General features: G+C 47.6%; 1 protein-coding gene across 5 annotated transcripts in view; it reads right to left on the reverse strand.

Moving 5' to 3' along the window:
- Window positions 1-13,526, reverse strand: part of hook3 (hook microtubule-tethering protein 3) — a 77,141-nt gene that overhangs the window by 13,994 nt on the left and 49,621 nt on the right. For all 5 annotated transcript variants that reach the window (XR_008061470.1, XR_008061469.1, XR_008061468.1 and 2 more), the window contains 4 exons: window positions 8,271-8,355; window positions 7,220-7,289; window positions 4,656-4,796; window positions 458-545 (listed from right to left, as the gene is read on the reverse strand). Coding sequence is in view for 2 of the 5 variants with exons in the window: in XM_052458628.1 (XP_052314588.1) it covers window positions 458-545; window positions 4,656-4,796; window positions 7,220-7,289; window positions 8,271-8,355 (384 nt within the window). In the remaining 3 variants the exon portion in view is untranslated. The remainder of the gene's footprint in view (window positions 1-457; window positions 546-4,655; window positions 4,797-7,219; window positions 7,290-8,270; window positions 8,356-13,526) is intronic.

Raw genomic sequence — 13,526 nt, forward strand, 5'->3', positions numbered from 1 at the left:
ACACCCCCAGGATGACAGGGTGTTGTGGGGGGGGGTCTGTAGTTTAATGTGAACACCCCCAGGATGACAGGGTGTTGTGGGGGGGGGTCTGTAGTTTAATGTGAACACCCCCAGGATGACAGGGTGTTGTGGGGGGGTCTGTAGTTTAATGTGAACACCCCCAGGATGACAGGGTGTTGTGGGGGGGGGATCTGTAGTTTAATGTAGAACACCCCCAGGATGACAGGGTGTTGTGGGGGGGGTCTGTAGTTTAATGTGAACACCCCCAGGATGACAGGGTGTTGTGGGGGGGTCTGTAGTTTAATGTGAACACCCCCAGGATGACCGTGTCTGTAGTTTCCAGTTCTTTAACAGCTGTTCTGTTCGTTGTAATGTAAATACACTGTGCCACGTCGTTAAACAGCAGCAGGTGAGATGGTCTGAGAGGCTGATCTGAGATCAGTTTAGTGCTACTCACATCCTCCGCTTTGGAGCCCTGTTCCTGAAGACTACTCTGCAGCTCCTCCACCTGACTCTGACCCTCGATCAGTCTCTGGTTCACCAGTCTGGAACACACACAGTCACCATCATTCAGTGTGTGTGTGTGTGTGTGTGTGTGTGTGTGTGTGTGTGTGTGTGTGTGTGTGTGTGTGTGCGCAAGGGGTAACAATTAGGATTAGAACTAGGTTTAGAGAAAATAGGATTTGTTATTCACAAGGACATAGACATATGTAGTGTGTGTCGTGTGTATAGTGTATATAGTGTATAGTGTATATAGTGTATAGTGTATATAGTGTGTAGTGTATAGTGTATAGTGTATATAGTGTGTAGTGTATAGTGTATAGTGTATATAGTGTGTAGTGTATAGTGTATATAGTGTATAGTGTATAGTGTATAGTGTATATAGTGTGTAGTGTATAGTGTATAGTGTATATAGTGTGTAGTGTATAGTGTATATAGTGTATAGTGTATAGTGTATAGTGTATATAGTGTGTAGTGTATAGTGTATAGTGTATATAGTGTGTAGTGTATAGTGTATATAGTGTGTAGTGTATAGTGTATAGTGTGTATAGTGTGTATAGTGTATAGTGTATAGTGTATATAGTGTGTAGTGTATAGTGTATATAGTGTGTAGTGTATAGTGTATATAGTGTATAGTGTATAGTGTATAGTGTATATAGTGTGTAGTGTATAGTGTATATAGTGTGTAGTGTATAGTGTATATAGTGTATATAGTGTGTAGTGTATAGTGTATATAGTGTGTAGTGTATAGTGTATATAGTGTGTAGTGTATAGTGTATAGTGTGTAGTGTATAGTGTATAGTGTATAGTGTATATAGTGTGTAGTGTATAGTGTATAGTGTATATAGTGTGTAGTGTATAGTGTGTATAGTGTATAGTGTGTATAGTGTATATAGTGTGTAGTGTATAGTGTATAGTGTATATAGTGTATAGTGTATAGTGTATATAGTGTGTAGTGTATAGTGTATAGTGTATATAGTGTGTAGTGTATAGTGTATAGTGTATATAGTGTGTAGTGTATAGTGTATAGTGTGTATAGTGTATAGTGTGTATAGTGTATATAGTGTGTAGTGTATAGGGTGTAGTGTGTATAGTGTATAGTGTGTAATGTATAGTGTATAGTGTGTATAGTAGTGTGTAGTGTATAGTGTATAGTGTGTAGTGTATAGTGTATAGTGTGTAGTGTGTAGTGTGTATAGTGTATAGTGTGTAATGTATAGTATAGTGTGTATAGTAGTGTGTAGTGTATAGTGTATAGTGTGTAGTGTATAGTGTATAGTGTGTAGTGTGTATAGTGTATAGTGTATAGTGGGTATAGTGTGTAGTGTATATAGTGTATAGTGTGTAGTGTGTATAGTGTATAGTGAGTAGTGTGTATAGTGTGTAGTGTATAGTGGGTAGTGTATAGTGTGTAGTGTATAGTATATAGTGTGTAGTGTGTAGTGTATAGTGTGTAGTGTATAGTGTGTATAGTAGTGTGTGGTGTATAGTGTATAGTGTGTAGTGTATAGTGTATAGTGTGTAGTGTGTAGTGTGTATAGTGTGTAGAGTGTAGTGTAGTGTATAGTGTGTACTGTATAGTGTGTAGTGTATAGTGTGTATAGTTTATAGTGTGTACTATATAGTGTGTAGTGTGTAGTGTATAGTGTGTACTGTATAATGTATAGTGTGTGTAGTGTATAGTGTATAGTGTGTATAGTGTATAGTGTGTAGTGTGTACTATATAGTGTGTAGTGTATAGTGTGTAGTGTATAGTGTGTAATGTGTAGTGTATTGTGTGTAGTGTATAGTGTATAGTGTATTGTGTGTAGTGTATAGTGTGTCATGTGTAGTGTATAGTGTGTAGTGTATAGTGTATAGTGTGTAGTGTATAGTGTATTGTGTATAGTGTGTAGTGTATAGGGTGTAGTGTATAGGGTGTAGTGTATAGTGTATAGTGTATAGTGTGTAATGTATAGTGTATAGTGTATAGTGTGTATAGTGTTTAGTGTGTATAGTATAGTGTGTATAGTGCAGTGTGTATAGTGTATTATGTATAGTGTGTAGTGTGTATAGTGTAGTGTGTAGTGTATAGTGTGTATAGTGTGTAGTGTGTATAGTGTATAGTGAGTAGTGTGTATAGTGTGTAGTGTATAGTGGGTAGTGTATAGTGGGTAGTGTATAGTATATAGTGTGTAGTGTATAGTATATAGTGTATAGTGGGTATAGTGTATAGTGGGTATAGTGTGTAGTGTATATAGTGTATAGTGTGTAGTGTATAGTGTGTATAGTGTGTAGTGTGTATAGTGTATAGTGAGTAGTGTGTATAGTGTGTAGTGTATAGTGGGTAGTGTATAGTGTGTAGTGTATAGTATATAGTGTGTAGTGTGTAGTGTATAGTGTGTATAGTAGTGTGTAGTGTATAGTGTATAGTGTGTAGTGTGTAGTGTGTAGTGTATAGTGTGTAGTGTATAGTGTATAGTGTGTAGTGTAGTGTGTACTGTATAGTGTGTGTAGTGTGTAGTGTGTATAGTGTGTAGTGTATAGTGTGTATAGTAGTGTGTAGTGTATAGTGTGTATAGTAGTGTGTAGTGTATAGTGTGTATAGTGTATAGTGTGTAGAGTGTAGTGTAGTATATAGTGTGTACAGTATAGTGTGTAGTGTATAGTGTGTATAGTTTATAGTGTGTACTATATAGTGTGTAGTGTATAGTGTGTATAGTGTGTACTGTATACTGTATAGTGTGTGTAGTGTATAGTGTGTAGTGTATAGTGTATAGTGTGTAGTGTGTAGTGTATAGTGTATTGTGTGTAGTGTATAGTGTGTCATGTGTAGTGTATAGTGTGTAGTGTATAGTGTATAGTGTATTGTGTGTAGTGTATAGTGTATTGTGTGTAGTGTATAGTGTATAGTGTGTAGTGTATAGTGTGTAGTGTATAGTGTATAGTGTGTAGTGTATTGTGTATTGTGTGTAGTGTATAGTGTGTCATGTGTAGTGTATAGTGTGTAGTGTATAGTCTATAGTGTATTGTGTGTAGTGTATAGTGTATTGTGTGTAGTGTATAGTGTATAGTGTGTAGTGTGTAGTGTGTAGTGTATAGTGTATAGTGTATAGTGTGTAGTGTATAGTATAGTGTGTAGTGTATAGTGTATTGTGTGTAGTGTATAGTCTATAGTGTGTAGTGTATAGTGTATTGTGTGTAGTGTGTGTAGTGTATAGTGTATTGTGTATTGTGTGTAGTGTATAGTGTATAGTGTGTAGTGTGTAGTGTATAGTGTATAGTGTGTAGTGTATAGTATAGTGTGTAGTGTATAGTGTATTGTGTGTAGTGTATAGTCTATAGTGTGTAGTGTGTAGTGTATAGTGTGTACTATATAGTGTATAGTGTGTACTATATAGTGTATAGTGTATAGTGTGTATAGTGTAGTGTGTACTATATAGTGTGTAGTGTATTGTGCATAGTGTGTACTATATAGTGTATAGTGTGTAGTGTATAGTGTGTACTATATAGTGCATAGTGTGTACTATATAGTGTGTAGTGTGTAGTGTAGTGTATAGTGTGTACTATATAGTGTATAGTGTGTAGTGTATAGTGTGTACTATATAGTGTGTAGTGTGTAGTGTATAGTGTGTAGTGTGTAGTGTATAGTGTGTAGTGTGTAGTGTATAGTGTATAGTGTGTAGTGTATAGTGTATAGTGTATAGTGTGTAGTGTGTAGTTTGTAGTGTATAGTGTGTAGTGTATAGTGTGTAGTGTGTACTATATAGTGTATAGTGTATAGTGTGTAGTGTATAGTATAGTGTGTAGTGTGTAGTGTATAGTGTATAGTGTGTACTATATAGTGTATAGTATAGTGTGTAGTGTATAGTGTGTACTATATAGTGTATTGTGTAGTGTATAGTGTATAGTGTGTAGTGTAGTGTATAGTGTATAGTGTGTAGTGTATAGTGTGTAGTGTGTAGTGTATAGTGTGTACTATATAGTTTGTAGTGTGTAGTGTATAGTGTATAGTGTGTACTATATAGTGTGTAGTGTATAGTGTATAGTGTGTACTATATAGTGTATAGTGTGTAGTGTATAGTGTGTACTATATAGTGTATAGTGTGTAGTGTATAGTGTGTACTATATAGTTTGTAGTGTGTAGTGTATAGTGTATAGTGTGTAGTGTGCACCTGTTTTCTGTCTCCAGTTCGTTCTTCCTACTGTTAGCGTCCTCCAGTAAACTCTGCAGCAGAGCGATCTTCTCATTATCAGAACCCTCCTGGGCCAGCTTCAGCATGTTATTCTCATGCTGCAGTCTGATCAGCTTCTCTCTGGAACACAGGACCACCACATTAACTACATTACTGTCTAACACATTACCTACATTACTGTCTAACACATTATCAGAACCCTCCTGGGCCAGCTTCAGCATGTTATTCTCATGCTGCAGTCTGATCAGCTTCTCTCTGGAACACAGGACCATCACATTACCTACATTACGGTCTAACACATTACCCACATTACTGTCTAACACATTATCCACATTACTGTCTAACACATTATCAGAACCCTCCTGGGCCAGCTTCAGCATGTTATTCTCATGTTGCAGTCTGATCAGCTTCTCTCTGGAACACAGGACCACCACATTAACTACATTACTGTCTAACACATTATCCACATTACTGTCTAACACATTATCCACATTACTGTCTAACACATTATCAGAACCCTCCTGGGCCAGCTTCAGCATGTTATTCTCATGTTGCAGTCTGATCAGCTTCTCTCTGGAACACAGGACCACCACATTAACTACATTACTGTCTAATACTAAGCCACGCCCCTACTAAGCCACACCCCTACCAAGCCACGCCCCCACTCCACTGATAGAAGAATGTATGTGCATTGTAAAGTATTTTGTCTGTAATGTTTTTGTTTGTTATGTGTCAGACCCCAGTAAAACTAGCTGTCACCATTGGCGTCGGCTAACGGGGATCCTAATAAAAATAACTAACAAAAATCAGACGCTCTCTGGAACAAAACACAGAGATTTACAAAAGATTTAGTCTTGGTCGGGCTTTGTACACTAGGACCAGACAGGCCAGGGCCCGGTTTCCCAAAAGCAACGTTCATTGTTAAAAGCAAAGTTCCCAAAAGCAAAGTTCATTGTTAAAACCTTCATAGTCAGCAGCATTACCACCCTGCATCCCACACATCCCTGCTGACCTGTCTCTGAAGCTAAGTCGGTCCCTAGATGGGAGACCAGATGCTGTTGGAAGTGGTGTTGGGAGCGCCAGTAGGAGGCACTCTTTTCTCTGGTCTACAAAAATATCCCAATTCCCCAGGGCAGGCATTGCCCAGATGTGGTGTTAAACAGGGGGGTCATTAAAGATCCTATGGCACTTATCGTAAGAGTAGGGGTGTTAACCCCGGTGTCCTGGCTAAATTCCCAATCTGTCCCCTCATACCATCACGGTCACCTAATCATCCCCAGCTTCTTCAATTGTCTCATTCATCCCTGTAACTATTCCCCAGGTCTTTGCAGTAAATGAGAATATGTTCTCAGTCAACTGATCTGGTAAATTAAGGGATACAGAAAAGGATTATCGTTAAATCTCTGAGCGGTTTCCCCAAAACCATCATTATTAACGTTGCACTTTGAAAACGCTCCTAATCTAACGCCTGATGCTCTTCTTTATACACAGAAGATCTCCGATGAACATGGATACACAGACAACGTGATTCCATCGAAAACTTCAGAACAAGCGACATATAAAAACAGTCTAAGGCACTGCATCGCATTGCTGCAGTCCCCGGTTCGAATCCAGGCTGCATCACATCCGGCTAGCTGTGCTGTGTTTCCAGCCACTAGACTGAGCTATGCTACGCTAACGCTAGCTGTGTTTCCAGCCACTAGACTGCGCCATGCTACGCTAACGCTATCTGTGTTTCCAGCCACTAGACTGAGCTACGCTACGCTAACGCTAGCTGTGTTTCCAGCCACTAGACTGAGCTACGCTAATGCTAGCTGTGTTTCCAGCCACTAGACTGAGCTACGCTACGTTAACGCTAGCTGTGTTTCCAGCCACTAGACTGAGCTACGCTACGCTAACGCTAGCTGTGTTTCCAGCCACTAGACTGAGCTACTAGACTGAGCTACGCTACGCTACGCTACACTAACACTAGCAGCAGGGAATGCCATTCCATAGCTCATGGAAAGCAGCTGGAACAAAACTGATGTAACTCTGAAGGATCTGGAGACATACTGAACATTACATAATTGACGAGCATAACTCTCAGTCCATAGTGCATTACCCAGCCAGGCCACTCATTAGCCTTATTCAAAGCAGACGGAACAAAACAGAAAAAGCCTTGCGGGTATCTGGCTGTGCCGAGCGGAGTATGTCAAATCCACGAGAGGAGAAACGGCCAGAGAAGAAGAGGTCTAATTGGTTTAGTGTAAAGATTGTCTTTTGAAGTGATCACATAAAGTCAATGAGCCTTGATAAGGGTTTATATACACATATGGGGATCTAACGGACACCAGAGCACTAATCTTTGAAATGTTGATAAAGTATGACAACAGATGTCAGTGTGAGGACCGGAGGTATTTAAACAACACACATGCTAGTTATGACTCAAACGATTTCAACATTCCTCCCTGCATAAACATGGTGTGAGCTGCATTATGGGTGAATGTAATACGTATGATTCAGTCTGGGGGCGGGGGGGGGTCTGGGCGTTCAACAAATCCTACCGGATCTCTGGGGTGATTATCTCTTCAGCCAGCGAATCAGAGCCCTCGTTACTGCCGAGTGGAACCATGCCTGGAGAAACAAAAATACATTGTTAGACACAACACAACTCTCTACTAAAACAGACTAGAGGCACTGTAAGGACATGAATATAAACAAACTAGACCAAAGACAGCACTGCTGCAAGTAGCTACAAGTCAACTGAGCAACCCAGCCTGCTTTCATCCTTCAATAACATATCTTCCAGCTCTTTACTTTCTCTGGCCAATCAGAGACACTGACAGCAAGGAGATACACAGATCAACAAGGAGATCAACAAGGAGATCAACAAGGAGATCAACAAGGAGATCAACAAGGAGATACACAGATCAACAAGGAGATCAACAAGGAGATCAATAAGGAGATACACAGATCAACAAGGAGATCAACAAGGAGATCAACAAGGAGATCAACAAGGAGATCAACAAGGAGATACACAGATCAACAAGGAGATCAACAAGGAGATACACAGATCAACAAGGAGATACACAGATCAACAAGGAGATCAACAAGGAGATACACAGATCAACAAGGAGATCAACAAGGAGATCAACAAGGAGATCAACAAGGAGATACACAGATCAACAAGGAGATCAACAAGGAGATACACAGATCAACAAGGAGATCAACAAGGAGATCAACAAGGAGATCAACAAGGAGATACACAGATCAACAAGGAGATACACAGATCAACAAGGAGATCAACAAGGAGATACACAGATCAACAAGGAGATCAACAAGGAGATCAACAAGGAGATACACAGATCAACAAGGAGATCAACAAGGAGATACACAGATCAACAAGGAGATCAACAAGGAGATCAACAAGGAGATCAACAAGGAGATCAACAAGGAGATACACAGATCAACAAGGAGATACACAGATCAACAAGGAGATCAACAAGGAGATACACAGATCAACAAGGAGATCAACAAGGAGATCAACAAGGAAATACACAGATCAACAAGGATATCAACAAGGAGATACACGATGGGAGTGTGTCCGTTTTTCACCTGTAGAGAGTTGTTCCTTCTGAGCCTTAACACAACGCAGCTCCTCAATGGTCTCCTTCAAAGAGTCTCTCTCTGACCTCATACGCTGGAGGGAGGGAGGGATAAAGGGAGAGAGAGACAGAGAGAGAGAGAGAGAGAGAGAGAGAGAGAGAGAGAGAGAGAGAGAGAGAGAGAGAGAGAGAGAGAGAGAGAGAGAGAGAGAGAGAGGGAGAATGAAGCTCCATGTTACATAACAGAACAGTGCCAAATATCATCATCACAGGTACTAATGTTGAGGTCTAACTCTGCAGGAAAAAGGTTGGCTCAAAATCAGAGGAAAGGAATCTGCTGTGATGGGCAAAACAAACATGATTCCAGCACACACACTTAGTACAGACCACAGCCTCTTCCCGTTACACACCACCCGTTACACACCACGGCCTCTTCCCGTTACAGACCACCTGTTACAGACCACGGCCTCTTCCCGGTACAGACCACGGCCTCTTCCCGTTACAGACCACAGCCTCTTCCCGTTACAGACCACGGCCTCTTCCCGTTACAGACCACAGCCTCTTCCCGTTACAGACCACGGCCTCTTCCCGGTACAGACCACGGCCTCTTCCCGTTACAGACCACCCGTTACAGACCACGGCCTCTTCCCGTTACAGACCACCCGTTACAGACCACGGCCTCTTCCCGGTACAGACCACGGCCTCTTCCCGTTACAGACCACAGCCTCTTCCCGTTACAGACCACGGCCTCTTCCCGTTACACACCACGGCCTCTTCCCGTTACAGACCACGGCCTCTTCCCGTTACACACCACGGCCTCTTCCCGTTACAGACCACGGCCTCTTCCCGTTACAGACCACGGCCTCTTCCCGTTACAGACCACGGCCTCTTCCAGTTACAGACCACGGCCTCTTCCCGTTACAGACCACGGCCTCTTCCCGTTACAGACCACGGCCTCTTCCCGTTACAGACCACGGCCTCGTCCCGTTACAGACCACGGCCTCTTCCCGTTACACACCACGGCCTCTTCCCGTTACAGACCACTGCCTCTTCCCGTTACACACCACGGCCTCGTCCCGTTACAGACCACGGCCTCTTCCCGTTACAGACCACTGCCTCTCTTACACACCACGGCCCCGTTACACACCACGGCCTCTTCCCGTTACAGACCACTGCCTCTTCCCGTTACACACCACGGCCTCGTCCCGTTACAGACCACGGCCTCTTCCCGTTACAGACCACTGCCTCTTCCCGTTACACACCACGGCCTCGTCCGTTACAGACCACGGCCTCTTCCCGTTACACACCACGGCCTCTTCCCGTTACAGACCACCCGTTGCAGACCACGGCCTCTTCCCGTTACAGACCACCCGTTACAGACCACGGCCTCTTCCCGTTACACACCACGGCCTCTTCCGTTACAGACCACCCGTTACAGACCACGGCCTCTTCCCGTTACACACCACGGCCTCTTCCCGTTACAGACCACCCGTTACAGACCACGGCCTCTTCCCGTTACACACCACGGCCTCTTCCCGTTACAGACCACCCGTTACACACCACGGCCTCGTCCCGTTACAGACCACGGCCTCTTCCCGTTACAGACCACTGCCTCTTCCCGTTACAGACCACGGCCTCGTCCCGTTACAGACCACGGCCTCTTCCCGTTACAGACCACGGCCTCTTCCCGTTACACACCACCCGTTACAGACATTTACATTTACATTTAAGTCATTTAGCAGACGCTCTTACAGACCACGGCCTCTTCCCGTTACACACCACCCGTTACAGACCACGGCCTCTTCCCGTTACACACCACCCGTTACACACCCCGGCCTCTTCCCGTTACACACCACCCGTTACAGACCACGGCCTCTTCCCGTTACAGACCACGGCCACTTCCCGTTACAGACCACGGCCTCTTCCCGTTACAGACCACGGCCTCTTCTTCCCGTTACAGACCACGGCCTCTTCCCGTTACACACCACCCGTTACAGACCACGGCCTCTTCCCGTTACACACCACCCGTTACAGACCACGGCCTCTTCCCGTTACACACCACCCGTTACACACCCGGCCTCTTCCCGTTACACACCACCCGTTACAGACCACGGCCTCTTCCCGTTACAGACCACGGCCACTTCCCGTTACAGACCACGGCCTCTTCCCGTTACAGACCACGGCCTCTTCCCGTTACAGACCACGGCCTCTTCCCGTTACAGACCACGGCCTCTTCCCGGTACAGACCACGGCCTCTTCCCGGTACAGACCACGGCCTCTTCCCGGTACAGACCACGGCCTCTTCCCGTTACAGACCACGGCCTCTTCCCGTTACAGACCACGGCCTCTTCCCGTTACAGACCACGGCCTCTTCCCGTTACAGACCACGGCCTCTTCCCGTTACAGACCACGGCCTCTTCCCGTTACAGACCACGGCCTCTTCCCGTTACAGACCACGGCCTCTTCCCGTTACAGACCACGGCCTCTTCCCGGTACAGACCACGGCCTCTTCCCGGTACAGACCACGGCCTCTTCCCGGTACAGACCACGGCCTCTTCCCGGTACAGACCACGGCCTCTTCCCGGTACAGACCACGGCCTCTTCCCGGTACAGACCACGGCCTCTTCCCGGTACAGACCACGGCCTCTTCCCGTTACAGACCACGGCCTCTTCCCGTTACAGACCACGGCCTCTTCCCGTTACAGACCACGGCCTCTTCCCGGTACAGACCACGGCCTCTTCCCGGTACAGACCACGGCCTCTTCCCGGTACAGACCACGGCCTCTTCCCGGTACAGACCACGGCCTCTTCCCGGTACAGACCACTGCCTCTTCCCGTTACAGACCACGGCCTCTTCCCGGTACAGACCACGGCCTCTTCCCGGTACAGACCACGGCCTCTTCCCGGTACAGACCACGGCCTCTTCCCGTTACACACCACGGCCTCTTCCCGTTACACACCACGGCCTCTTCCCGTTACACACCACGGCCTCTTCCCGTTACACACCACGGCCTCTTCCCGTTACACACCACGGCCTCTTCCCGTTACAGACCACGGCCTCTTCCCGTTACAGACCACGGCCTCTTCCCGTTACAGACCACGGCCTCTTCCCGTTACAGACCACGGCCTCTTCCCGTTACAGACCACGGCCTCTTCCCGTTACAGACCACGGCCTCTTCCCGTTACACACCACCCGTTACACACCACGGCCTCTTCCCGTTACAGACCACGGCCTCTTCCCGGTACAGACCACGGCCTCTTCCCGTTACAGACCACGGCCTCTTCCCGGTACAGACCACGGCCTCTTCCCGGTACACACCACGGCCTCTTCCCGGTACAGACCACGGCCTCTTCCCGTTACAGACCAAGGCCTCTTCCCGTTACACACCACCCGTTACAGACCACGGCCTCTTCCCGTTACAGACCACGGCCTCTTCCCGTTACAGACCACGGCCTCTTCCCGTTACAGACCACGGCCTCTTCCCGGTACAGACCACGGCCTCTTCCCGGTACAGACCACGGCCTCTTCCCGGTACAGACCACGGCCTCTTCCCGGTACAGACCACGGCCTCTTCCCGGTACAGACCACGGCCTCTTCCCGGTACAGACCACTGCCTCTTCCCGTTACACACCACGGCCTCTTCCCGGTACAGACCACGGCCTCTTCCCGTTACACACCACGGCCTCTTCCCGGTACAGACCACGGCCTCTTCCCGGTACAGACCACGGCCTCTTCCCGTTACACACCACGGCCTCTTCCCGTTACACACCACGGCCTCTTCCCGTTACACACCACTGCCTCTTCCCGGTACAGACCACGGCCTCTTCCCGGTACAGACCACGGCCTCTTCCCGGTACAGACCACGGCCTCTTCCCGGTACAGACCACGGCCTCTTCCCGGTACAGACCACGGCCTCTTCCCGGTACAGACCACGGCCTCTTCCCGGTACAGACCACTGCCTCTTCCCGTTACACACCACGGCCTCTTCCCGGTACAGACCACGGCCTCTTCCCGTTACACCACGGCCTCTTCCCGGTACAGACCACGGCCTCTTCCCGGTACAGACCACGGCCTCTTCCCGTTACACACCACGGCCTCTTCCCGTTACACACCACGGCCTCTTCCCGTTACACACCACTGCCTCTTCCCGGTACACACCACGGCCTCTTCCCGGTACAGACCACGGCCTCTTCCCGGTACAGACCACGGCCTCTTCCCGGTACAGACCACGGCCTCTTCCCGTTACAGACCACGGCCTCTTCCCGTTACAGACCACGGCCTCTTCCCGGTACAGACCACGGCCTCTTCCCGTTACACACCACGGCCTCTTCCCGTTACACACCACGGCCTCTTCCCGTTACACACCACGGCCTCTTCCCGTTACAGACCACGGCCTCTTCCCGTTACAGACCACGGCCTCTTCCCGTTACAGACCACGGCCTCTTCCCCGTTACAGACCACGGCCTCTTCCCGGTACAGACCACGGCCTCTTCCCGGTACAGACCACGGCCTCTTCCCGTTACAGACCACGGCCTCTTCCCGGTACAGACCACGGCCTCTTCCCGTTACAGACCACGGCCTCTTCCCGTTACAGACCACGGCCTCTTCCCGTTACAGACCACGGCCTCTTCCCGTTACAGACCACGGCCTCTTCCCGTTACAGACCACGGCCTCTTCCCGTTACACACCACCCGTTACACACCACAGCCTCTTCCCGTTACAGACCACGGCCTCTTCCCGTTACAGACCACGGCCTCTTCCCGTTACAGACCACGGCCTCTTCCCGTTACACACCACCCGTTACACACCACGGCCTCTTCCCGTTACAGACCACGGCCTCTTCCCGGTACAGACCACGGCCTCTTCCCGGTACAGACCACGGCCTCTTCCCGGTACAGACCACGGCCTCTTCCCGGTACACATCACGGCCTCTTCCCGGTACAGACCACGGCCTCTTCCCGTTACAGACCACGGCCTCTTCCCGTTACACACCACGGCCTCGTCCCGTTACAGACCACGGCCTCGTCCCGTTACAGACCACGGCCTCTTCCCGTTACAGACCACGGCCTCGTCCCGTTACAGACCACGGCATCTTCCCGTTACACACCACGGCCTCTTCCCGTTACACACCACGGCCTCGTCCCGTTACAGACCACGGCCTCTTCCCGTTACACACCACGGCCTCTTCCCGTTACACACCACGGCCTCTTCCCGTTACACACCACTGCCTCTTCCCGGTACACACCACGGCCTCTTCCCGGTACA

This window comes from Oncorhynchus keta, chromosome 12, assembly GCF_023373465.1.
Source record: "Oncorhynchus keta strain PuntledgeMale-10-30-2019 chromosome 12, Oket_V2, whole genome shotgun sequence".
NCBI lineage: Eukaryota > Metazoa > Chordata > Actinopteri > Salmoniformes > Salmonidae > Oncorhynchus > Oncorhynchus keta.